The 23,562-nt window shown below is 47.8% G+C and overlaps 1 protein-coding gene across 7 annotated transcripts in view; it reads right to left on the reverse strand.

Annotated features, from left to right (window-relative positions):
* The window catches only part of NOL4L (nucleolar protein 4 like), a 202,751-nt gene that overhangs the window by 31,379 nt on the left and 147,810 nt on the right, over nt 1–23,562 (reverse strand). For 4 of the 7 annotated variants that reach the window (XM_060771821.2, XM_060771823.2, XM_060771822.2 and 1 more), the window contains one exon: nt 9,260–9,401. In XM_060771821.2, the coding sequence (XP_060627804.2) occupies nt 9,260–9,401 (142 nt within the window). The other 3 variants (XM_060771825.2, XM_060771824.2, XM_067468288.1) reach the window with 3 other exon arrangements.

Consider the following 23,562-nt stretch of genomic DNA (forward strand, 5'->3'; position numbering starts at 1 on the left):
AAGTGGGAACTGGCGAAAGCAGAATATAGAAGTACTATGACTTCCCTGGATCTAGAACAGTGGTTCTCAACCTTCCTAATGCCGTGACCCTATTATCCAGTTCCTCATGCTATGGTGACCCCCAACTATAACATTATTTTTGTTGCTATGTCATAACTGTAATTTTGCTACTGTTATGAATCGTAATATCTGATATGCAGAATGTTTTTTCATTCCCAGGACCAAATTTGACACAAATACTCGATACACCCAAATTTGAATATTGGGGGTAGGTGGGTGGATGGGTTATTTTGTCATTTGGGAGTTGTAGTTGCTGGGATTTATAGTTCACCTAAAATCAAAGAGCATTCTGAACTCCTCAAACGATAGAGTTGAACCAAACTTGGCACACAGAGCTCCCATGACCATGAGAAAATACTGGAAGGGTTTGGTGGACATTAACCTTGAGTTTTGGAGTTGTAGTACACCTACATCCAAAGAACACTGTGGACTCAAACAATGATGGATCTGGATCAAAATTGGCATGAATGCTCAATAATGTGAACACTAGTGGAGTTTGGGGGAAAGAGACTTGACATTTGGGAGTTGTAGTTCCTGGGATTTATAGTTCACCTCCAATCAAAGTGCATTCTGAACCCCACCAATGATAAAATTGGGCCAAACTTCGCACACAGAATCCCCATGACCAACAAAAAATACTGTGTTTTCTGATGGTTTTTGGCGACCCCTCTGACACCCCCTCACGACCCCCCCAGGGGTCCCGACCCCCAGGTTGAGAAACTCTAGACCCTATGTTGCTATTGATGCAGCCTAGAAGTGCATTGGCTTTTCCAACTGCTTCATCACACGGTTGGACTGGATGGTCCTGCCATGATTTGCTTGTTTTGCAACCAAATGGAGTGGAGGGGGGCACAATCCGGCTGGCTTGAATGGGAAAGTAAGGGAGGGAGGCGGGTGTCTCAAGGAGAAAGTCAGATCTCCCGAAATGTGGGGCGAAGGGTGCCTCCCTCTTTCCCTCCTTTGCTCCCGGGCTCTGTCCCACTGCCAGCCCCAAAGCAGACAAAAGCCTCCTTTGACTCGGGAGAACAATGGCCTTATGCAAGCCGCATCCTCCCCGGTGTAGTCAGCCGGTGGCCCAAGGAAAACCACCCCTTCGAGGCGGCCCCACCTATCACCAATTGGCTCCTCGAGGGCTCCAGGAATAACCCACCAATCGTCGTGCGTGTGATGGAATGGGGGAGAGAATAATCACCCCCTGTGGAGGGATGGGTCCTGGGTGGGGGGGATGGGTCCTGGGTGGGTGGGAGTGGAAGCAGCACCCTTTGCATGCCACTCATGCCCGGCTTTGGGGACAAACAGGAGGCGCAATGGTTTCCTTCCAGCATTAAGCTGGGCTTCCGGTGGAGGACATTGTCTGGCTTGGAGCAGACAGCCGGCCACAGCATCATCATCATCGTTGTTGACGTTGTCGTCCCCTCTCCGGCTGAAACAGCAGCCAGGCAAGATGCGGAGCAGCGGAGCAGCGCCATAAATTATTCACTGGCAGAAGGGATGAGAGCAGAGAGAAAAGGAGGGGTGAAGGAACGACAGGCGGCTCAGGGCAGATTAGGGAGAGCAAAGCCGGGCAAGGCCTACGGAGAGGGCCGGACGCTTCCGCACAGTGGTTCCCAACCTTCCTAATGCCGCAGCCCCGTAATACAGTTCCTCCTGTGGTGGTGACCCCCAACCATAACATTATTTTCATTGCTACTTCATAACTGTAACTTTTGCTACTGTTATGAATCATCGTGTAAATATCTGATACAAAGGATGTGTTTTCATTCACTGGACCAAATTTGGCACAAATACCTAATACGCCCATATCTGAATACTAGTGAGGTTGATCTTGTCATTTGAGAGTTCTAGTTGCTGGGATTTATAGTTCACCTACAAGCAAAGAGCATTCTGAACTCCACCAATGAAGGAATTGAACCAAAATTGGCACACATAACTCCCATGACCAACAGAAAATACTGGCTTTGGTGGGCATTGACCTTGAATTTTGGAATTATAGTTCATCTACATAAAGAGAGCACTGTGGACACAATTAATGATGGATCTAGACCAAACTTGACACAGATACTCAATAAGCCCAAATGTGAACCCTGGTGGAGTTTGGGGAAAATAGAGCTTGACATTTGGGAATTGTAGTTGCGGGGATTTATAGTTCACTTATAATCAAAGAGCATTCCGAACTCCACCAATGATGGAATTGAACCAAGCTTGGCACAAAGAACTCCAATGACCAACAGAAAATTCTGGAAGGGTTTGGTGGGCCAGTGCCCACCTTGAGTTTTGGAGTTGTAGTTCACCTACATCCAGAGAGCACTGTGGACTCAAACAATGATGGATCTGGACCAAACTTTGCACAGATACTCAATATGCCCAAATGTGAACACTGGTAGAGTTTGGGGGAAATAGACCTTGACATTTGAGAGTTGTAGTTGCTGGGATTTATAGTTCACCTATAATCAAAGAGCATTCTGAACCCACAAATGATAGAATTGGGCCAAACTTCCCACACAGGACCCACATGACCAAGAGAAAAGGCTGTGTTTCCTGATGGTCTGCCAAACACTACTATCCATCTTCCTAATGGGTTGCTGTGAGTCTTCCGGGCTGTCTGGCCATGTTCCAGAAGCATTATCTCCTGACGTTTTGCCTGCATCTATGGCAAGCATCCTCAGAGGTTGGGAGGCCTGGTAGAATCTCTTTTTCTGCAATTCGAATCCATTGTACTCTAGTTTCCAGACCAGTCAAAAACAAGCCTGCCCCACTCCTCAATATCACATCCTTTAATATATTTAAGCATGGCTATCATGGTGCCTGCAGTGGCGCAGCAGGTTAAACCGCAGAGCTGCTGAACTTGCTGGCTGAAAGGTTGCAGGCTCGAATCCGGGGAGTGAGGTGAGCTCCCACTGTTAGCCCCAGCTTATGCTTATGCTCCCACTGTTAGCCCCACCTAGCAGTTCAAAAATATGCAAATGTGAGTAGATCAATAGGTACCGCTGCAGAAGAAAGGTAACAGCACTCCATGCAATTATGCTGGCCACGTGACCTTGGAGCTGTCTACAGACAACACCGGCTCTTCAGCTTAGAAATGGAGATGAGCCCCAGAGTCAGACACGACTGGACTTAAAGTCAGGGGAAAACCTTTACCTTTACCTATCAGGTCCTCTCTGAATCGTCAGATACCCAAGCTAAACCCAGCTCTTTTCCAAACTTTTTTCAGAATCATAGAATCATAGAATCACAGAGTTGGAAGAGACCTCTTGGGCCACCCAGTCCAACCCCATTCTGCCAAGAAGCAGGAATATTGCATCCAAAGCACCCCTGACAGATGGCCATCCAGCCTCTGTTTAAAAGCCTCCAAAGAAGGAGCCTCCACCAGAGAGTTCCACTGCTGAACAGCTCTGACAGTCAGAAAGTTCTTCCTAATGTTGAGCTGCTCCTCACAGGGATTCATATTTTCCAGATCTTGGACTCTTTTGGTCTCTCTACTCCAATCACTGTCCAGTTTATCAATACTGAATTGCTTTGCCCAAAAATGGACACAGTGTTACTCCGAGTGAGGTCTGACCAAAGCAGAATGGCGAGAGGCTATGGCTTCCCTCAACCTGGACACTAAACTCCTTTTGATGCAGACACTGAGAACTGGGAAGCCCTGGCCCTTGAGCGCTCCAGCTGGAGGTCAGCTGTGACCAGCAGTGCTGTAGAATTTGAAGAGGCACAAATGGAGGGTGGAAGAGAGAAACGTGCCAAGAGGAAGGTGCATCAAGCCAACGCCGACCGAGACCGCCTTCCACCTGGAAACAAATGCCCTCACTGCGGGAGAAGATGCAGGTCAAGAAACGGGATCCACAGTCACCTACGGACCCACCAGAACACTGATCTTGGAAGACTACCCTACTCAGACAACGAGGGATCGCCTAAGTAAGTAAGTACTCCTTTTGATGCAACCTGGAATCACATTGGCTTTTTGAGCCGCTGCATCACACAGCTTGGCTTGCGGTCTGTAAAGACTCTTTCCAGACATTCTGTTCTCAATGAATCCTCAGTGGCACAATGGGTTAAACCTTGTAGGACTGCTGACCGATAGTGCTGGCAGTGCTGGCAGGACCGCTGACCGATAGGTCAGTGGTTTGAATCCAGAGAGAGTGTCGGATGAGCTCCCTCTGTCAGCTCCCGCTCCCCATGAGAGAAGCCTCCCACGAGGATGGTAAAACATCAAAATATCTGGGCGTCCCTTGGGCAACGTCCTTGCAGACGGCCAATTCTCTCACACCAGAAGCGACTTGCATGAGAGAAGCCTCCCACGAGGATGGTAAAACATCAAAATATCTGGGCGTCCCCTGGGCAACGTCCTTGCAGACGGCCAATTCTCTCACACCAGAAGCGACTTGCATGAGAGAAGCCTCCTATGAGGATGGTAAAACATCAAAATATCTGGGCGTCCCTTGGGCAATGTCCTTGCAGACGGCTAATTCTCTCACACCAGAAGCGACTTGCATGAGAGAAGCCTCCCACGAGGACGGTAAAACATCAAAATATCTGGGCGTCCCTTGGGCAATGTCCTTGCAGACGGCTAATTCTCTCACACCAGAAGCAACTCGCATGAGAGAAGCCTCCCATTAGGATGGGAAAACATCAACGTATCTGGGCGTCTCTTGGGCAACGTCCTTGCAGACGGCCAATTCTCTCACACCAGAAGCGACTTGCAGTTTCTAAAGTCACTCCTGACATGAAAATAAAATTTCTGTTCTCAAGCCAAGGGTCACTCATCCCATATCTGTGCCTTTCTTATTATTTTCCTGCCTGACCTAACACACACAAAACAAAGAACCCAGGCTGTGGATGTCCAGCAAACGGCTCCTCTGATGTTACCTTGTTCCCCGGCCGATCAAGACCTCGTTGATCCCTCTGCATGGAGGTCCGTGGGCTCTTTGGGGAGGAGGAGAAGCCGGCTGGCCGTTGCGGCTGCGATGCGGCCGGAGCCGACTGGCCGGGAGGACAAAGTGGCCCTGTTCTGGGTCTGCCCTCCAAACGTGAAAGGCGCCTCCTTGTACCAGCCCTCCCTGGGTCTTCTGGGGCGAATCTATCACTGATTTGGCAATGGTCAAGATGCCATGCACAGTGTTCCTTACTCTGCTTCTCCGGCATGGGCCAGATCAGGCCTTCCCTCCAGGTGTTTTGGACTTCAACGCCCATAGCTGTTAGGAATTGTGGGGGTTGAAGTCCCAAAACACCTGGAAGGAAGGCCCAAGTTGGCCCATGCCTGGTCTAAACACAGTCCTCGGACGGATGTAGCCTAGAATTGCACTGGCTTCTTAACCAGCTGCATCACCTTTTGCACAGACCATTTCCAAGTATCCAAGCTGCTTAGAATCATAGAATCATAGAATCAAAGAGTTGGAAGAGACCTCCTGGGCCATCCAGTCCAACCCCATTCTGCCAAGAAGCAGGAATATTGCATTCAAATCACCCCTGACAGATGGCCATCCAGCCTCTGTTTAAAAGCTTCCAAAGAAGGAGCCTCCACCACACTCTGGGGCAGAGAGTTCCACTGCTGAACGGCTCTCACAGTCAGGAAGTTCTTCCACATGTTCAGATGGAATCTCCTCTCTTGTAGTTTGAAGCCATTGTTCTATTGCGTCCTAGTCTCCAAGGAAGCAGAAAACAAGCTTGCTCCCTCCTCCCTATGACTTCCCCTCACATATTTATACATGGCTATCATATCCCCTCTCAGCCTTCTCTTCTTCAGGCTAAACATGCCCAGCTCCTTAAGCCGCTCCTCATAGGGCTTGTTCTCCAGACCCTTTATCATTTGAGTCGCTCTCCTCTGGACACATTCCAGCTTGTCAATATCTCTCTTGAATTGTGGTGCCCAGAATTGGCTTGTTTATAAAGCCCTTGACCTCCCAACCCTGCTATACGCCTGCGAAACGTGGACTGTCTACAGACTTCACATTTAACTCCCAGAACGATTCCATCAGCGCTGCCTTCGAAAAATCCTGCAAATTTCTTGGGAAGACAGGTGGACAAAGGTCAGCGTGCTGGAAGAAGCAAAGACCACCAGCATTGAAGCGATCGTCCTCTGCATCAACTCCGCTGGACCGGCCATGTTGTCTGAATGCCCGACCACCGTCTCCCAAAGCAGTTACTCTAGTCCGAACTCAAGGACGGGAAACATAATGTTGGTGGATAGAGATTTAAAGATAGGTTTAAAGCCAACCTTAAAAACTCTGGCATAGACACTGAGAACTGGGAAGCCCTGGCCCTTGAGTGCTCCAGCTGGAGGTCAGCTGTGACCAGCAGTGCTGCAGAATTTGAAGAGGCACGAATGGAGGGCGAAGAGAGAAACGTGCCAAGAGGAAGGTGCATCAAGCCAACCCTGACTGGGATGACCTTCCACCTGGAAACCAATGCCCTCACTGTAGGAGGACATGCAGGTCAAGAATAGGGTTCCACAGCCACCTACGGACCCACCACCAAGACACCACGAGCTACGAGTAATCGCCTAAGTAAGTAGGTAAGCAAGTATTCTATATCTCTGCATGGCTTTTGATTTTCTGCCCCAGAAAGGCAGAGGGAATTAAGGAGGGCCCCTTCCTTCTCCCTTTCTCCTTCTCTTCTGGGCGATGTGGTGCTTGGAGGACAATGGGCCTTTCTTGCCTTCCACAGAGGGAGGTATTTTTGTCCCTTTGCACCCCCTCGCTCGCTCGCTCGCCTCTCCAAGCAGCCAGCCTCCGAGTGCTCCTAAAGGAGAGGGGGGCAGGCATTTCCTCTCGGGCCCCACCAGCCAGGGGACAATGGGGGATTCAGGAACTCCAGGACGAAGCCTGGGCGAAGGTTCGGTCCACCAGCCCTGCCCAAATGCCACCGAGGTGATCTCTGACCCATGCAGCTTGCCTTTGACCCATCCTGTTATCTGGACTCCCTTCTGCGAAGGAAGGATTCGCACCCACCACTCATCCCCATCGAGTCTGCTTTGGCCTGCATTGCATTGGGATGTGCATCACACCACTTCAGGATGCAAATGAAGGGGAACACACTTTAAACATTCTGCTAAAGGTACCATGCAAAAAAGATACTTGCAAATAGAAAGTCAGCTTATCAGGAAACAGACTACATACTGGACGACTAGCTTGCTACTTGCAAAGAGCTCCCTCTTCTCATGTGTCACGTTCAAGAGGTAAAAATGGGATATGGGTCTCCATACATACAAGTTAAAATACGTATGTTTGTTTGTTTGTGCGTACCACAAAGGCTGTTGCTAGATAGAGTGGCCCTCTGTGATGGCACTGGAAAAGGAATGTGGTATATGTATGAGAGGGAGGCAGGCAGGCAAGGAAGGAAGGAAGGAAAGAAGGAAGGAAGGAAGGAAGGAAGGAAGGAAGGAAGGAAGGAAGGAAGGAAGGAAGGAAGGGAAGAAAGAAATGGAAGGAAGGAATAGAAGGAAGACATGGAAGGAAAGTAGGAAGAAAGAAATGGAAGGAAGGAAAGAAAGAAGGAAGGAAGGAAGGAAAAAGAAAAAGAAAGAAAGAAGAAATAAATGGAAGGAAGGAAGGAAGGAAGGAAGGAAGGAAGGAAGGAAGGAAGGAAGGAAGGAAGGAAGGAAGGAAGGAAGGAAGGAAGGGAGGAAGGAAGGAAGGAAGACAGAAAGAAAGACAGAAAGAAATGGAAGGAAGCAAGGAAGGAAGAAATGGATGGATGGATGGATGGATGGATGGAAGGAAGGAAGGAAGAAATGGAAGGAAGGAAGGAAGGAAGAAATGGAAGGAAGGAAGGAAGGAAGGAAGGAAGGAAGGAAGGAAGGAAGGAAGGAAGGAAAGAAGGAAAGAAGCAAGCAAGCAAGTAGGGAAGGGAGCCATGTTGCCATGAAGACATTGAGAGGTAGGTCTCAGAGCTGGAAAGGGAGAAAGTAGAGGGGAAGGAAAGAGAGAAAGGGAGAGAGAGGAAGGGAAGGGAAAAGAAGGGAAGGGAAGGGAAGAGAAGAGAAGGGAAGGGAAGAGAAGGGAAGGCAGGAAGAAAGGAAAGGAGCCATGTTGCCATGAAGACATTGGGAGGTATTAAGAAATAAAGTGAAGTGAAGTGAAGTGAAGTGAAGTGAAGTGAAGTGAAGTGAAGTGAAGTGAAGTGAAGATAGGCCCTCTCAGAGCGGGAGAGGAGGGAAAGTGAAAGGGAAAGAAAAAGAGAAAGGAGAGAGAAAGGAAGGGATAGATGGAAGAATGGATGGATGGATGGATGGATGGAAGGAAGGAAGGAAGGAAGGAAGGAAGGAGGGAAGGCGGGCAGGCAGGCAGGCAGGCAGGCAAGAGGGAGGGAGGGAGGGAGGGAGGGAAGGAAGGAAGGAAGGAAGGAAGGAAGGAAGGAAGGAAGGAAGGAAGGAAGGAAGGAAGGAAGGAAGGGAAAGCAAAAGGGAAAAAGTATGAAGGGAGGGAAAGAAGGGATGAAAGTAGGGGAAGCAGCTCCTACAACACCCAGGCAAGACTGATGTAAAATAATAATAATAATAATAATAATAATAATAATAATAATAGTCAAGGTGGTCCCAGTGGTGATCGGCACACTGGGTGCCAGCTGCCAGCTGCAAAAGCTGCCATCTGCCAGCTGCAAAAGGCCACCCTACTTGGATCTGCATGCATTATTCGCCGATACATCACACAGTCCTAGACACTTGGGAAGTGTCCAATGTGTGATCCAATACAACAGCCAGCAGAGTGTCTGCTGTGCACTCATCTTGTTGTGTTTCAAACAACAAAAGCAACAACAACACTGAAACAAAATTCAAAAATCTGTTCCTGGTTTGAAAGTGTTATTTCAGTACTGACTGTGAAACAAAGTTTTGGAAGTTTAATAAACTTTCCTCATGTTTTGATGATAGAACCAGTTAGGAAATGACATTTATAACCCAGGAACAAAAAATCATGTAATAGTATGTGACTGGACTTTTACTTTGTTGCGTGTGTAGTTGCAGCTATGGGCCAATTTCGGCCCTCCGGGCGTTTTGGACTCCAACTCCCACAATTCAAGCTTCCCGTGCTTTTCATAGGAAACCTCATAGGAAAACTTCATAGGAAACCTGCTACAAAACAGGAGCTTTTTTGTTGAGTTCCAGGCTGTTAGGAATTGTGGGAGTTGGAGTCCAAAACACCCGGTGGGCCGAAGTTGGCCCGTGCCTGCTTTAAGGTATAGTGTCCCCCTCCCAAATGATGCTCACCGTCTTCCTGGCTGTGGATGTTCTGCGGGCTGCGCATGCCTTCCGCCTGACTGGGGCTCAAACTGGAGTTGAGATGCTGGTCAGCTGACATCCATGTGGAGTCGCTCATATCAAAATCCTCGCTGCTCACCGACGTTTCATCCTGGGAAAAAGGAGCGAAAGGGTTAAGAAAGCAATGAAGAGGAAGGAGAAAGAGATGCCTTAAGAATCCCAGCCCAATCTTGGATGACCACCATTAAAGCCCTCCCGACGGATGGCCATCCAGAGAAGGAGGCTCATCCACATCATGAAGCAACAGCTCTGACCATCCTAAATATTTTCCTGGCATTCGAACGCATTGCTCTACCAGTGCTCCTCATTCTCCCCCATTACCCAAATCCTGGCTGCAGACTTCCCAAAGGAAACACACTATTTCCTGCGCGGTGTTCCTGTTTGGAGGCCAGAGATCGTCATTAAGGATAATTATCCAAGGGACAGATGGCTTTGGCTTGGTCTCACTTTCGCCCCCCTTCTCGCTCCTTTCTCCGCAGACTCTTGGAGAAGGAATGCAGTTTGGCACCACTTTAACCAGCCTGGCGTTGGACCTGGATGTCCCGAAACGGACTGGAGTTTGCGGCAACAGCAATGTTAAGCTTTGGAGGAAAAAACGCCAAGAGAATCTGTCGCTCCCTTCCGATTATTCCCCGGCGTTTAGCCACCCACCCCTTGCAGAGACAAGGACTCAAGCCTAAGTCTTCTTATCTTATTTACCCTCCCGGGAGGCAGGTTAAGGAAGTGTGACCTCTGCAAGGACAGAGGAAAGAGTTGACCCCAGGAGACCCCAAGAATCTCCTAGGATGGGCAAACTTGGGCCCTCCAGGTGTTTTGGACTCCAACTCCCACAATTCCTAACAGCCTACCGGCTGTTAGGAATTGTGGGAGTTGGAGTCCAAAACACCTGGAGGGCTCAAGTTGGCCCATACCTGTCCTAGGCAACATGAGTATTATTATTATCATGGAACAAATCAAGAACTTTGGCCCAAAAGCAAAGTGCTGGCTACTGGAGCTGATGAACAACTGCACTGCATCCTGTCAGATCCCCAAAATCTGGAGGAAAGCAAGAGTCATCAGCATCTTGAAACCAGGCAAAGACCGTAATGATCCAAAAAGCTACAGACCAATCTCCCTGTTGTGCCACCTCTACAAAGTTCTGGAGAGACGTATTCTGCATAGAGTTATGGAAAACATAGACCCCTGTCTGATTCCACAGCAAGCTAGCTTCAGGAAAGGCAAAAGCTGCACATCGCAAGTGCTGAACCTGACTCAGCACATAGAAGATGGCTTTGACAGGCAGCAGATCACAGGAGCTGTCTTCATAGACCTGTCAGCAGCTTATGATACTGTAAACCACCGCCTCCTCCTGAGAAAAATGTATAATATCACAAAGGACGACCACCTCACCCGCCTCGTAGGAAACCTGCTACAAAACAGGAGCTTTTTTGTTGAGTTCCAGGGCCAGAGAAGCAGATGGCGGAAACAGAAGAACGGCCTGCTTCAGGGGAGCGTGCTCGCTCCATCCATGTTCAACATCTACACAAATGACCAGCCACTGCCAGAAGGGACAGAGAGCTTCATCTATGCTGATGATCGTGCCATCACTGCTCAAGCAGGGAGCTTTGAGATGGTTGAACAGAAGCTCTCCGAAGCTCTAGGTGCTCTTACTGCCTATTACAGGGAAAACCAGCTGATCCCCAACCCATCTAAAACACAGACATGTGCCTTTCATCTTAAGAACAGACAAGCATCCCGAGCTCTGAGGATTATTACCTGGGAAGGAATCCCACTGGAGCATTGCAGCGCACCCAAATACCTGGGAGTCACTCTGGACCGTGCCCTGACCTACACTGCCTGAATATCAAGCAAAAAGTGGGTGCAAGAAACAATATCATACGAAAGCTGACTGGCACAACCTGGGGATCACAACCAGACACAGTGAAGACATCTGCCCTACTGCTGAGTATGCATGCCCAGTGTGGAACACATCTCACCACGTTAAAACAGTGGATGTGGCTCTTAATGAGACATGCCGCATTATCACAGGTGTCTGCACCCTACACCACTGGAGAAATTACACTGTTTAGCTGGTATTGCACCACCTGACATCCGCTGGGAAGTAGCAGCCAATAGTAAAAAGACCAAGGCAGAGACATCTCCAGCTCATCCCGTTTTGTCGGAGCAGCATGTCGGAGCCCCCAGTGGCGCAGTGGGTTAAACCCCTGTGCCGGCAGGATGGAAGACGGACAGGTCGCAGGTTCGAATCCGGGGAGAGGCGGATGAGCTCTCTCTATCAGCTCCAGCTCCTAATGTGGGGACATGAGAGAAGCCTCCCACAAGGATGATGAAAACATCAAATCATCCAGGTGTCCCCTAGGCCAATTCTCTTACACCAGAAGCGGCTTGCAGTTTCTCAAGTCACTCCTGACACAACAACAACAGAAAAAAGCCAGCACGTCAAGGACTTAAATCAAGAAATAGTTTTCTTAGATCTACAGATACACTCGCTGGAACACCTCAGCAAGCCAGAGTCCAAAAGTGGCAGGCTCAAACCCAGAACCTCAACCAATGGCTGATACCAGACTCCCCCCTGGGCACACAGAAAACTGGGCGACTTGGAAGGCGCTGAACAGACTGCGCTCTGGCACCACGAGATGCAGAGCCAATCTTAAGAAATGGGGCCACAAAGTGGAATCCACGACATGCGAGTCTGGAGAAGGGCAAACCACTGACCACCTATTACAATGCAGCCTGAGCCCTGCCACATGCACAATGGAGGACCTCCTTGCAGCAACACCAGAGGCACTCCAAGGGGCCAGATACTGGTCAAAGGACATTTCCTATAATGCCAAGCTTTAAAACTTTGTGTTTTTAAATACATTACAAATGTACCCTCAGTTTGCTTCTGAAACAATAAATAAATAGCACTATTAGCACCGGTGGCGCAGTGGGTTAAACACTTGTAACGGCAGAACTGAAGACTGACTGGTTGCAGGTTCGAATTAGAGGAGAGGCGGATGAGCTCCCTCTATCAGCTCCAGCTCCCCATGCGGGGACATGAGAGAAGCCTCCCACAAGGATGATAAAAACATCAAATCATCCAGGCGTCCCCTGGGCAACATCCTTGCAGATGGCCAATTCTCTCATACCAGGAGCGACTTGCAGTCACTCCTGACACGACAAAAAACAAACAAACATTAGAACAGCCATATCTCCTTGCTACGCAATCTTGAGACTTGTAGTTTAGAGAAACATTACTGGTGTTTGGTAGAAAAGGCTCAAGACCTTGCAAAACTACACCTCCAAGGGACAACAAGCACAGGGTAGTGATGGTGCAGAACACCCTTTTGCACCAAAGTGCACACAAATGAATGCACACATGCCTAGCCAAGCCATAGGCCCCCAAAGCTTGGAAATGGCCTTGGCACTAAGTGTAGAAACAGAAAAGGGAGAGAGAAAACTGGCGACGGCGAAGTTAGAATGCGTGTAAAATGACGCCATTAAAAGGCCATTAAAATCCAATTCCTGAAATTATTTTTAATCATAGCAATGCTAATATTTAAGGCTGTTTCCAACTGCTCCAAGCACTTCACATACATTATCGCAGGAATATTGCAAAGCTTACAGTAAGAGCGGCCCAGGATTGCAGGCTGTAAAGAACTACTTCCCTTGGGGAACACGGGGGTGCAGGTTAAAACACTGGTTTATTTTATTTGTCGTGTCAGAGCAACCAGTCCATTATATTACATTTCTAACAGAACAAAGCAAACAAAAAGAGTTTGGTAGTTGATTAAATATCCTTTGACCAGTATCTGACCACTTAGAGTGCCTCTGGTGTTGCTGCAAGAAGGTCCTCCATTGTGCATGTGGCAGGGCTCAGGGTGCATTGCAGCAGGTGGTCAGTGGTTTGCTCCTCTCCACACTCACATGTCGAGGATTCCACTTTGTGGCCCCATTTCTGAAGGTTGGCTCTGCATCTTGTGGTGCCAGAGCGCAGTCTGTTCAGCGCCTTCCAAGTCGCCCAGTCCTCTGTATGCCCGGGGGGAGTCTCTCATATGGTATCAGCCATTGGTTAAGGTTCTGGGTTTGAGCCTGCCACTTTTGGACTCTCGCTTGCTGAGGTGTTCCAGCGAGTGTCTCTGTAGATCTTAGAAAACTATGACAGTGTAGTTTCTCCAATGCTGTAGGGCGCAGGCACCCCGTGATAATGCGGCATGTCTCATTCAGAGCAACATCCACTGTTTTAGCGTGGTGAGATGCGTTCCACACTGGGCATGCATACTCTGCAGCAGAGTAGCATAGCGCAAGGGCAGATGTCTTCACTGTGTCTGGTTGTGATCCCCAGGTTGTGCCAGTCGGCTTTCATATGATATTGTTTCTAGCACCCACTTTTTGCTTGATGTTCAGGCAGTGCTTCCTGTAGGTAGCCCAACAGCTCTTGAAGCCTCCTCACAGGATTGCAAGACATCCGAGCATCCCCTGGGCAACGTCTTCATAGACAGCTGATTCTCTCGCCACAGAAGCGACCAGCATGCAAAACACTGGTGGACATCCCTTTCATTGCTACGTGACCCAGGGAGTTGTGGTTTGAAGGCACATGCACACAACGCCTGAATAATAGCCTACAGGCACCAGATGACGTCTTATCTTGGGTGCTAAGCAGGGTTGCCCCTGGTTAGCGTTTGGATGGGAGACCACCAAAGACGACCAAGGGTCTGTCAGGTCTATTTCAAAGCAAAAACATTTCTGAGTCTTCCTTGCCTAAGAAAACCCCATGAAATCCCCATAGGTCGCATATGTCAAAGCCGAATCTGGCCCAACGGGTCATGTTATGTTGCTCTTTTCCAGATGCCAGACTACGGATCCTGTATTCCTCGTCATTTGGACATCATGACTAAAGCTGATTGGGATACTTTGGAAGTCATCTGCAGTTTGTTCTGTTTAGTCAGGAGAGTGAAATTTGAACTGAGATACAAGGATTGTGGATAGGTTACCCAACTTTAAAATATCCTTTATTCTTTCCCCAATCTCAGAGTCTCAAGGGCTGTTTGGCTGCAATTCCCATCATCCGTAGTTTGCATGACAGATAAATAGGATTAGTGAACATCCTGCGGCTCCTCCATGATGACATGATGGCAACAGTCTTGGACAGCAATGGCTCCCAAAGTGACCCATTTACGGTGGAATCAGGTGTCAAACAGGGATGTGTTATCGCCCCAACTTTATTCTCCATCTTCATTGCTATGATACTTCATCTTGATGAGAAGCTTCCCACCGGAGTGGAAATCATCTATCGGACGGATGGCAAGCTGTTTAACCTCGGCAGACTGAAAGCCAAAACCAAGGTTACAACAACATCTGTTATAGAACTCCAGTATGCCGATGACAACGTCGTCTGTGCGCATTCAGAAGGAGATCTACAAGCCACTCTAAACACCTTCGCAGAAGCATACGAGAAGCTTGGCCTGCCATTGAACATTGAGAAAACCAAAGTGCTCTTCCAGCAGTCACCAGTCAAATCCTCTCCAATGCAAGGGATACAGCTTAATGGTGTGACATTAGAAAATGTTGACAATTTCCGCTCCCTTGGCAGCCACCTCTCCACCAAAGTCAACATCAGACATGGAAATACAAAACCGCCTGAGCTCTGCAAGTGCAGCAATTTTCCGAATGAAGCAGAGAGTGTTTGAGGACTGGGACATCTGTAGGGATACCAAGGTGCTTGTTTATAAAGCTATTGCCCTCCCAACCCTGCTCTATGCCTGCGAAATGTGGACAATCTACACATGTCAACATTGACACTAAAATACAACACCACCTGAGCTCTGCAAGCGCAGCATTTTCCTGAATGAAGCAGAGAGTGTTTGAGGACTGGGACATCCGTAGGGATACCAAGGTGCTTGTCTATAAAGCTATTGCCCTCCCAACCCTGCTCTATGCCTGCGAAATGTGGACAATCTACAGATGTCAACATTGACACTAAAATACAACACCATCTGAGCTCTGCGAGTGAGGTATTTTTCTGCAAGACGTGGACTGTCTACAGATGTCACATGCAAGTCCTGGAACGATTCCATCAGCGCCGCCTCCGGAAAATCTTGCAAATCTCTTGGGAAGACAGGCGGACAAACGTCAGTGTGCTGGAAGAAGCAAAGACCAGCAGCATTGAAGCGATGGTCCTCCGCTATCAACTCCGCTGGACCAGCCACGTTGTCCGGATGCCTGACCACCAGCTCCCAAAGCAGATGTAGTCCGAGGATGATGGTCCTCCCAGTGTAGTGTCCTGGCGGTGGGTCCGTAGGTGACTGTGGAGCCTTATTCTTGATCTGCATCATCTCCCGCAGTGAGGGCATCGGTTTCCAGGTGGAAGGTTTCTCGATGTTTAATGACAAGCTGAGCTTCTCATATGCTTCTGCGAAGGTGTTTAGAGTGGCTTGTAGGTCAACTTCTGAATGCGCACAGACGACGTTGTCATTATCACACAGATGGAAGAGACTATAATGGCCATCCAGTTCAACCTCTTTCACCGCACAGGAAGACAATCAAAGTACCTTCGACAGATGGCCACCCACCCAGAGAACGAGATTCCAGACAGCAACCTTTTACCGTTGAACAGCTCATACTATTGGGAAGTTCTTCCTAATGTTTAGGTGGAGTTTCTTTTCCTGCCATTTGAATCCATTGCTGCATTGTGTCCTAGTTGCTGAAGAAGCAGAAAACAAACTCGCCTCTTCCTCAATATGACATCCTTCCAAATATTTAAATGTGGTTCTCCCGTCCCCTTCTCATCTCCAAGCTAAACAGCCTCACTCCCTCCGATATTTCTCATAGGGATTCATGGCTTCCAGGCCTTTGACCATTTTGGTCTCCCTTCTCTGGACACAATTCTACTTGTCAATATTGCTTTGCCCAGAACTGGACATTGTTATCCCTGCTGAGGTCCAACCAAAGCAGATTAGAAGCAGACTATGACTTTCTCTTATCTGGATAATAGGCTCTGATTGATGCAGCTGCCACATCACACTCTTGGTACACATTCAGCCTGTGGTCTAACTACGATTTCTAGATCCTTTTTTGCAAGAACTGTTTCCAAACCAAGTGTCACCCATCCTATATCTTTGCATTTCAATTTTTATTGCCTAAGTGGCAACGCTGTACATTTCTCCATCGTGTCCGTATTGACCAATCAGCTCTCTAACTCATTGAGGTCATTCTGCATTCTGACCCTGTCCTCTGATCCTGGACCAGCCATCCATGCACTCATCCATCCTAACTTGGGGTTGGATAGCCTTATGACTTACTCATATTTACTTGAGTCTAATGCGCCATCACATCTAATGCACACCTCAATTTCCCAAACCCTGAAACCAAAACAAGTATTTGCTGGTGAATGCAATGTACATCAGGAAAGAAAATGCACTCTTCAAAATTTGGCCCCCCAAAAAAGGTGCGCATTACTGTTGCGGCATGCTTAGAATTCCTTCGTTACAAACAAAAGTGTTTGAAGACCAAAGCTTGGAGAAATGGAAAAGGAAACCCTTGGGGTGCATCAATGCTGTGGAATGAATCCATTTAATTGCCTTGGTTCAATGCTATGTAGGACTCCCTTGTGCCGGCAGGACTGCTGACCGACAGCTCAGAGGTTCGAATCTGGGGAGAGTGGGTTGAGCTCCCTCTGTCAGCTCCAGCTCCCCATGCGGGGACATGAGAGAAGCCTCCCACAAGGATTGTAAAACATCAAAACATCTGGGCAATGTCCCCTGGGCAACATCCTTGCAGGCAGCCAATTCTCTCACACCAGAAGCGACTTGCAGTTTCTAAAATCACTCCTGACACACACACACACAAACAAGTGCTATGGAGTACTGAGTTGCTGCAGTTGGGACAAGGTTTTGAACAGAAAAGACCAGAGAATGCTGGTGCCTCGCCAAACTACGAATCCCAGGATTGCATAGGATTGAGCTGTGGCCATTTAGACATGATGTCCTTCAAAGAGGAGTTCCAGGTGAGGCTCATGAAACAGCTTCCCCTTTGGCTCTGGTTCAGCGCGAACATGACTCTATCATGCAAATCTAATGCGCAGCCCAATTTTGTTGAGGTAGTTTACCCAAAAAAAAGGTGTTCTAGGGTGCTGCAATTGGACAAGGTTTTGAGCAGAAAAAGCCAAAGAATGCTGGTGCCTTGCCAAACTACAAATCCCGGGATTGCATAGCACTGAGAGCTGTGGCCATTTAAGTAGAGATGATGGCTTTCAAAGAGGAGTTCCAGGTGCGGCTCCAGAAGCAGCTTCCCCTTTGGCTTTGTCTCAGCACTAATATAACTGTACGAAGGTTGAATGAAAAGTAATGCCTCCACCTTCATAACTCCTCCACAGATGGCAGTGCTGGTATGCGGCAGGTATTGGCTTGTTCAGTAGACTCTCCTCTACAGTTCCATTTTGACAGGAAGCCTTAACATTGAATGGTTGTGTTGTTAAAGTGCAGAGTATGGAACCCTGCACAGACGGCTAGTCAGTGTGACTTAAGCAACGTGCAGTCATTGAATTCTTGACAGCAGAAGGTGTCACCCCAAAGGAGATTCATCAGAGAATGCAAGCTGTTTATGGTGATTGTGTTGATGTGAGTACTGTGCGTCGTTGGGTGAGGAAGTTTAAAGATGTTGAGGTGGGAACATCTGACTTGCATGACAAACAAAGAGTTGGACGTCCTGTGACAGCAACCACCGAGTTTCACAAGCAAAAGGTTGACAGATTGATTCAGGATGATTGTCGTATCACTCAGAGAGAAATTTCAAGCATAATCGGCATTTCACAAGAATGTGTGGGTCACATTATTACTTTGCTTGGCTATTGGAAGATCTGTGCATGATGGGTACCCAGCATGCTGACGCCTGAAATGAAAGCGCACCACAGCAGAACTTCAGAGACTGGATCTCACCACCATACAACATCCTCCATATAGTCCAGATTGAGCACTGTCTGATTTCCATCTATTCCCGACAATGAAAGAAGATCTGTGGGGACATTATTATGGTTCTGATGAAGTTGCTGAGAGAACTATGAGATACTGGTTGCGGAAACAGAATGTCGACTTCTTCTGTGGCGGCTTCAGAAAACTTGTTCATCGTTGGCAGAAATGTATCCAATTGTCTGGTGATTATGTGGAAAAGTGAATAGTGGTCGTTAAAGAGCCCATTCTAAGGATTATTTCTGCATTTGATTTATTAAAATATTCCCATCCAAACCCAAGTAACAAATGTGGAGGCATTACTTTTCATTTAGATGTGAATCTAATGTGCAGCCCATTTTTGGAGAGGTTGTCGAAGGCTTTCATGGCCAGAATCACTGGTTTGTTGTAGGTTTTTTCGGGCTATATGGCCATGTTCTAGAGGCATTTTCTCTTGACGTTTCGCCTGCATCTATGGCAAGCATCCTCAGAGGTAGTGAGGTCTGTTGGAACTAGGAAAATGGGTTTATATATCTGTGGAATGGCCAGGGTGGGACAAAGGACTCTTGTCTGTTGGAGCTAGGTGTGAATGTTTCAACTGACCACCTTAATTAGCATTTGATGGCCTAGCAGTGCCTGGGGCAATCTTTTGTTGAGAGGTGATTAGATGTCCCAGATTGTTTTCCCTCTGCTGTTTTGCTGTTGCAGTTTTAGAGTTTTTTAATACTGGTAGCCTGATTTTATTCATTTTCATGGTTTCCTCCTTTCTGTTGAAATTGTCCACATGCTTGTGGAATTCAATGGCTTCTCTGTGTAGTCTGACATGGTGGTTGTGAGAGTGGTGCAGCATTTCTGTGTTCTCCAATAAAATGCTGTGTCCAGGTTGGTTCATCAGGTGCTCTGCGATGGCTGACTTCTCTGGTTGGAGTAGTCTGCAGTGCCTTCCATGTTCCTTGATTCGTGTTTGGCCAATGCTGCGTTTGGGGGTCCCTATGTAGACTTGTCCACAGCTGTATGGTATACGGTAGACTCCTGCAGAAGCGAGAGAATCCCTCTTGTCCTTTGCTGAAAGGAGCATTTGTTGGATTTTCTTGGTGGGTCTGGAGATAGTTTGTATGTTGTGTTTCCTCCTCAGCTTCCCCATGCTGGAGAGGTTGTTTAGCCAAAAAAAGTGAGCATTCGATTCGAGTCAATACACTACACATAAGGTAGACTTATATGTGGGAATATTAGGTAGACTTATACTTGGGAATATACAAAATCTCTCCTGCAAGGTGACTCTTTCACAGGTGTCCCTCCCTGTCTCCGAACGAGACCGTTTTTTTTTTTCGGTGGGTGGCTTTGCTGGAAGGAGAAGCAACACACCCTTTCAAAGGTCGCCTCTCCCGGCGTCTCCTCCGCTGCCGCGCTGCATTGCACTTCCGAATGCATTGATCGCATTCCTGGCTCCCACTCCCTCGCTGGAGAGGACATTTTCATGCGCGCACACCCTCCCTCCTCCTTCCCTCCTCCTTCCCTTCCTTCCTAACCTTCACTGCGCTTTAAGAACGCAGGCCTTGGATGGCTTCCAGAGCCAGAAAGGTCAGCCACGAGATTTCCAAACCGTCAGCATCGCCGGCATAAAGGCAGGCTGTGAAGAGAGGCTGAAAGGGCGGAAAAGGAGAGGGGGGGACGGACGACGACCCCACCTCCCTAAAAGGCCCCTGCGGCAAAGGGGGTGGGGGAGAGCCCCCTCCCCAATGCTCTCTCTAATGGGCTGCTCTCTGCCTCCATTCTCCCCCTCCTCTCGCTTTCTTTGCCTCTTGACATCACAAAACCACGGCTCGAATGATGGGCGAGGGTGAAGAGGGGCTTCTGCTCTGCTAAGCCTCCCACTGGACAAAAGGAGGCTCGAAACCCACAACAACACACACAATGCTGCATCCACTACACCAGACATGGGCAAACTTGGGCCCTCCCTCCAGGTGTTTTGGACTCCAACTCCCACAATTCCTAACAGCCGGTAGGCTGTTAGGAATTGTGGGAGTTGGAGTCCAAAACACCTGGAGGGAGGGCCCAAGTTTGCCCATGCCTTCAACCACACTCTTCCTAATGCCGCGACCCCTTACTATAGCTCATGTTGTGGTGACCCCCAACCATAACATTATTTTCATTGCTACTTCATAACTCTAAGTTTGCTACTGTTATGAATCGTCATGTAAATATCTTATTTTCATTCGTTGGACTAAATTTGGCACAAATACCCAATACACCCACATTTGAATCCTGGTGGGGTTGTGTTGGGATTGATTTTGTCATTATGGAGTTGTGGTTGCTTGGATTTATAGTTCACCCACAATCAAAGAGCATTCTGAACTGTAAAATAAGATGCAGAAGCTGATTCGTCGGGCAATGCCTGGGGAGCAAGCTGAGCCTGGGACTTTTGGTTACTGTTACATTTGGGTTACTGTTAGTGTGCTGGTAAGTCTGTACCAGGAGCTCCAACTTTACTTTCTTTCTATTAAGTGTTTGCATGCATTCCAAAGTTTCAGGGATTCTGCAAAAAAGGTGGCTTCCTTTGGTTTGCAGTCATAGGGCAAGCCACCTGTCTATCATTGTTAAGTTTGGATCCGCCCCTTCTCCCAGGGAGATGGGAAGGGAAGAGGGGGCCATTTTAGTTAGTCTTAGTGAGGAAAACTAAGTTAGAGGACATATACAAGCTTCACCTGCAGAAAAGCTTCATTTCTCAAGACATTCCGGGGGGAAATTCCCAAAACTCTGGCTGGGAGCTTGCAGCCTCTCAACCTTACAGCATCTGAGGGAAACAGCCCTAAAGCCTTAAAGAAATTCCAGAGGGAAAACAGCTTTACAGACCCAAAGAACTCCAGCTGGAGAATCTACAAGCTTTGTCTCGTAGGTTTACTCGGTACCAAGACGCAGTTTGGAATCGGTAGTAGATGCCACACCAACAAAACTTAGATAACAGACAGCCTTGGAGAGGTTAAAAATGGGTTTTCCTCTCAAAGTATAAGAACAATTAATGAAGACAGTTGCCTGTCCCTTGTGGACGAGACTAAGGAAGCCACCAGTTGATTTCAAGCCTTGAAGCATTGGTTTGACTCATTGAAGATTTGAGAAATATCTGTTTAACTTTGTTTAACCTTTCAAGCCATCTAAAGACTATTTCTTCAGGAAAATCCTTGAGGGCCTCTTTTGAGGCGCCCTGGCTTCCCGCTGGACACAAGGTGTACGTCCTATTTCAAAGACAATTATTACAGGCCCAGTGCGTGACAGAACAGTTAGAGCTGGGCACAACTTAGTGGAGACTTTTACCTTTACTTTAGGAGAATGGTGGAATTACAGCTTAGCTTGGAAGGGGCTCTGCAAGGGCTATATACTCATTCCAAGCCCTCTGAACAACAGGAATGTACAATTAAAACCCTCCCACAAGATGGCCACCCAACCTTTGATCTGAATGAGAGACCTCCAAGAGCCAACCCACCACCCACTGCTATTGCTCAGGTCTTGCAAACTGTATTGTCGAAGGCTTTCATGGCTGAAATCACTGGGTTGTTGTAGGTTTGTCCGGGCTATATGGCCATGTTCTAGAGGCATTCTCTCCTGACGTTTCGTCTGCGTCTATGGCAAACATCCTCAGAGGTAGTGAGGTCTGTTGGAACTAGAAAAAAGCATTTATATATCTGTGGAATGACCAGGGTGGGACAAAGGACTCTTGTCTGTTGGAGTCGGGTGTGAATGTTTCAACTGACCACCTTGATTAGCTTTTGATGGCCTGGCAGTGCCTGGGCCAATCTTTTGCTGAGAGGTGATTCGATGTGCCTGATTAATTTGATGTGCTAAACCATCAATCGTAGAATCATAGAATCAAAGAGTTGGAAGAGACCTCATGGGCCATCCAGTCCAACCCCATTCTGCCAAGAAGCAAGAATATTGCATTCAAATCACCCTTGACAGATGGCCATCCAGCCTCTGTTTAAAAGCTTCCAAAGAAGGAGCCTCTATCAAATGCTAATCAAGGTGATCAGTTGAAACATTCACACCTAGCTCCAACAGAGAAGAGTCCTTTGTCCCACCCTGGTCATTCCACAGATATATAAACCCATTTTCCTAGTTCCAACAGACCTCACTACCTCTGAGGATGCTTGCCATAGATGCAGGTGAAACGTCAGGAGAAAATGCCTCTAGACCATGGCCATATAGCCCGAAAAAACCTACAACAAAACAGTTTTGCAAACTATTGCTGATGTTGTTTTCTCAGACCCCAAGGGCCATTCAGTGTAACTCCTTTCCGCCATGCAAAAAGACACAATCCAAATGCTTCTGGAACATGGCCATCCAGCCTGGGAAACTCACAACAACACAATCCAAACCCTCCTGACAGATGGCCACCCAGCCTCTGCTTTAAAGCTTCCAGAGAAGGAGATTCGACCAGATTCCCAGGCTGCATGTGCCACTATTGAACACCTTTTGCTGTCAGGAAGTACTTCCTTGTGTTTAGTTGGATTCTCTTTTCTTGCAATTGCCATGGCTCCATTGCGTCCCAGTCTCTGGAGCAACAGAAATCAAACCTTGCCCCTTCCTCATGGGACATCCTTTCACATATTGAAGTATGGTCCTCATGCCTATTCTCTTCTCCAAAGTAAACATCCCCAGCTTCCAAAGTCTCTCGAAAGAGGAAATCATACATTTCCAGACCTTCCATCTCAAAGCAATGGGTTCAAACTTGGACAACAAGTTAAACATGAGCCAACAATGTGATGTGGCAGCAAAAAAAGCCAATGGGATTTTGGCCTGCATCAAGAGGAGTCTAGTGTCTAGATCTAGGGAAGTGATGCTCCCCATGCTCTATTCCGCCTTGGTTAGAGCACACCTGGAATATTGTGCCCAATTCTGGGCACCACAATTCAAGAGAGATATTGACAAGCTGGAATGTGTCCAGAGGAGAGTGACTAAAATGATAAAAGGTTTGGAGAACAAGCCCTATGAGGAGCGGCTTAAGGAGCTGGGCATGTTTAGCCTGAAGAAGAGAAGGATGAGAGATGATATCCATGTATAAATATGTGAGAGGAAGACACAGGGAGGAGGGAGCAAACTTGTTTTCTGTTTCCTTGGAGATTAGGATGCGGAACAATGGCTTCAAACGACAAGAGAGGAGATTCCATCTGAACATGAGGAAGAACTTCCTGACTGTGAGAGCCGTTCAGCAGTGGAACTCTCTGCCCCGGAGTGTGGTGGAGGCTCCTTTTTTGGAGGTTTTTAAACAGAGGCTGGGTGGCCATCTGTCAGGGGTGTTTTGAATGCAATATTCCTGCTTCTTGGCAGAAC

The sequence above is a fragment of the Anolis sagrei genome, chromosome 4, assembly GCF_037176765.1.
Source record: "Anolis sagrei isolate rAnoSag1 chromosome 4, rAnoSag1.mat, whole genome shotgun sequence".
In the NCBI taxonomy this organism is placed as follows: Eukaryota; Metazoa; Chordata; class Lepidosauria; order Squamata; family Dactyloidae; genus Anolis; species Anolis sagrei.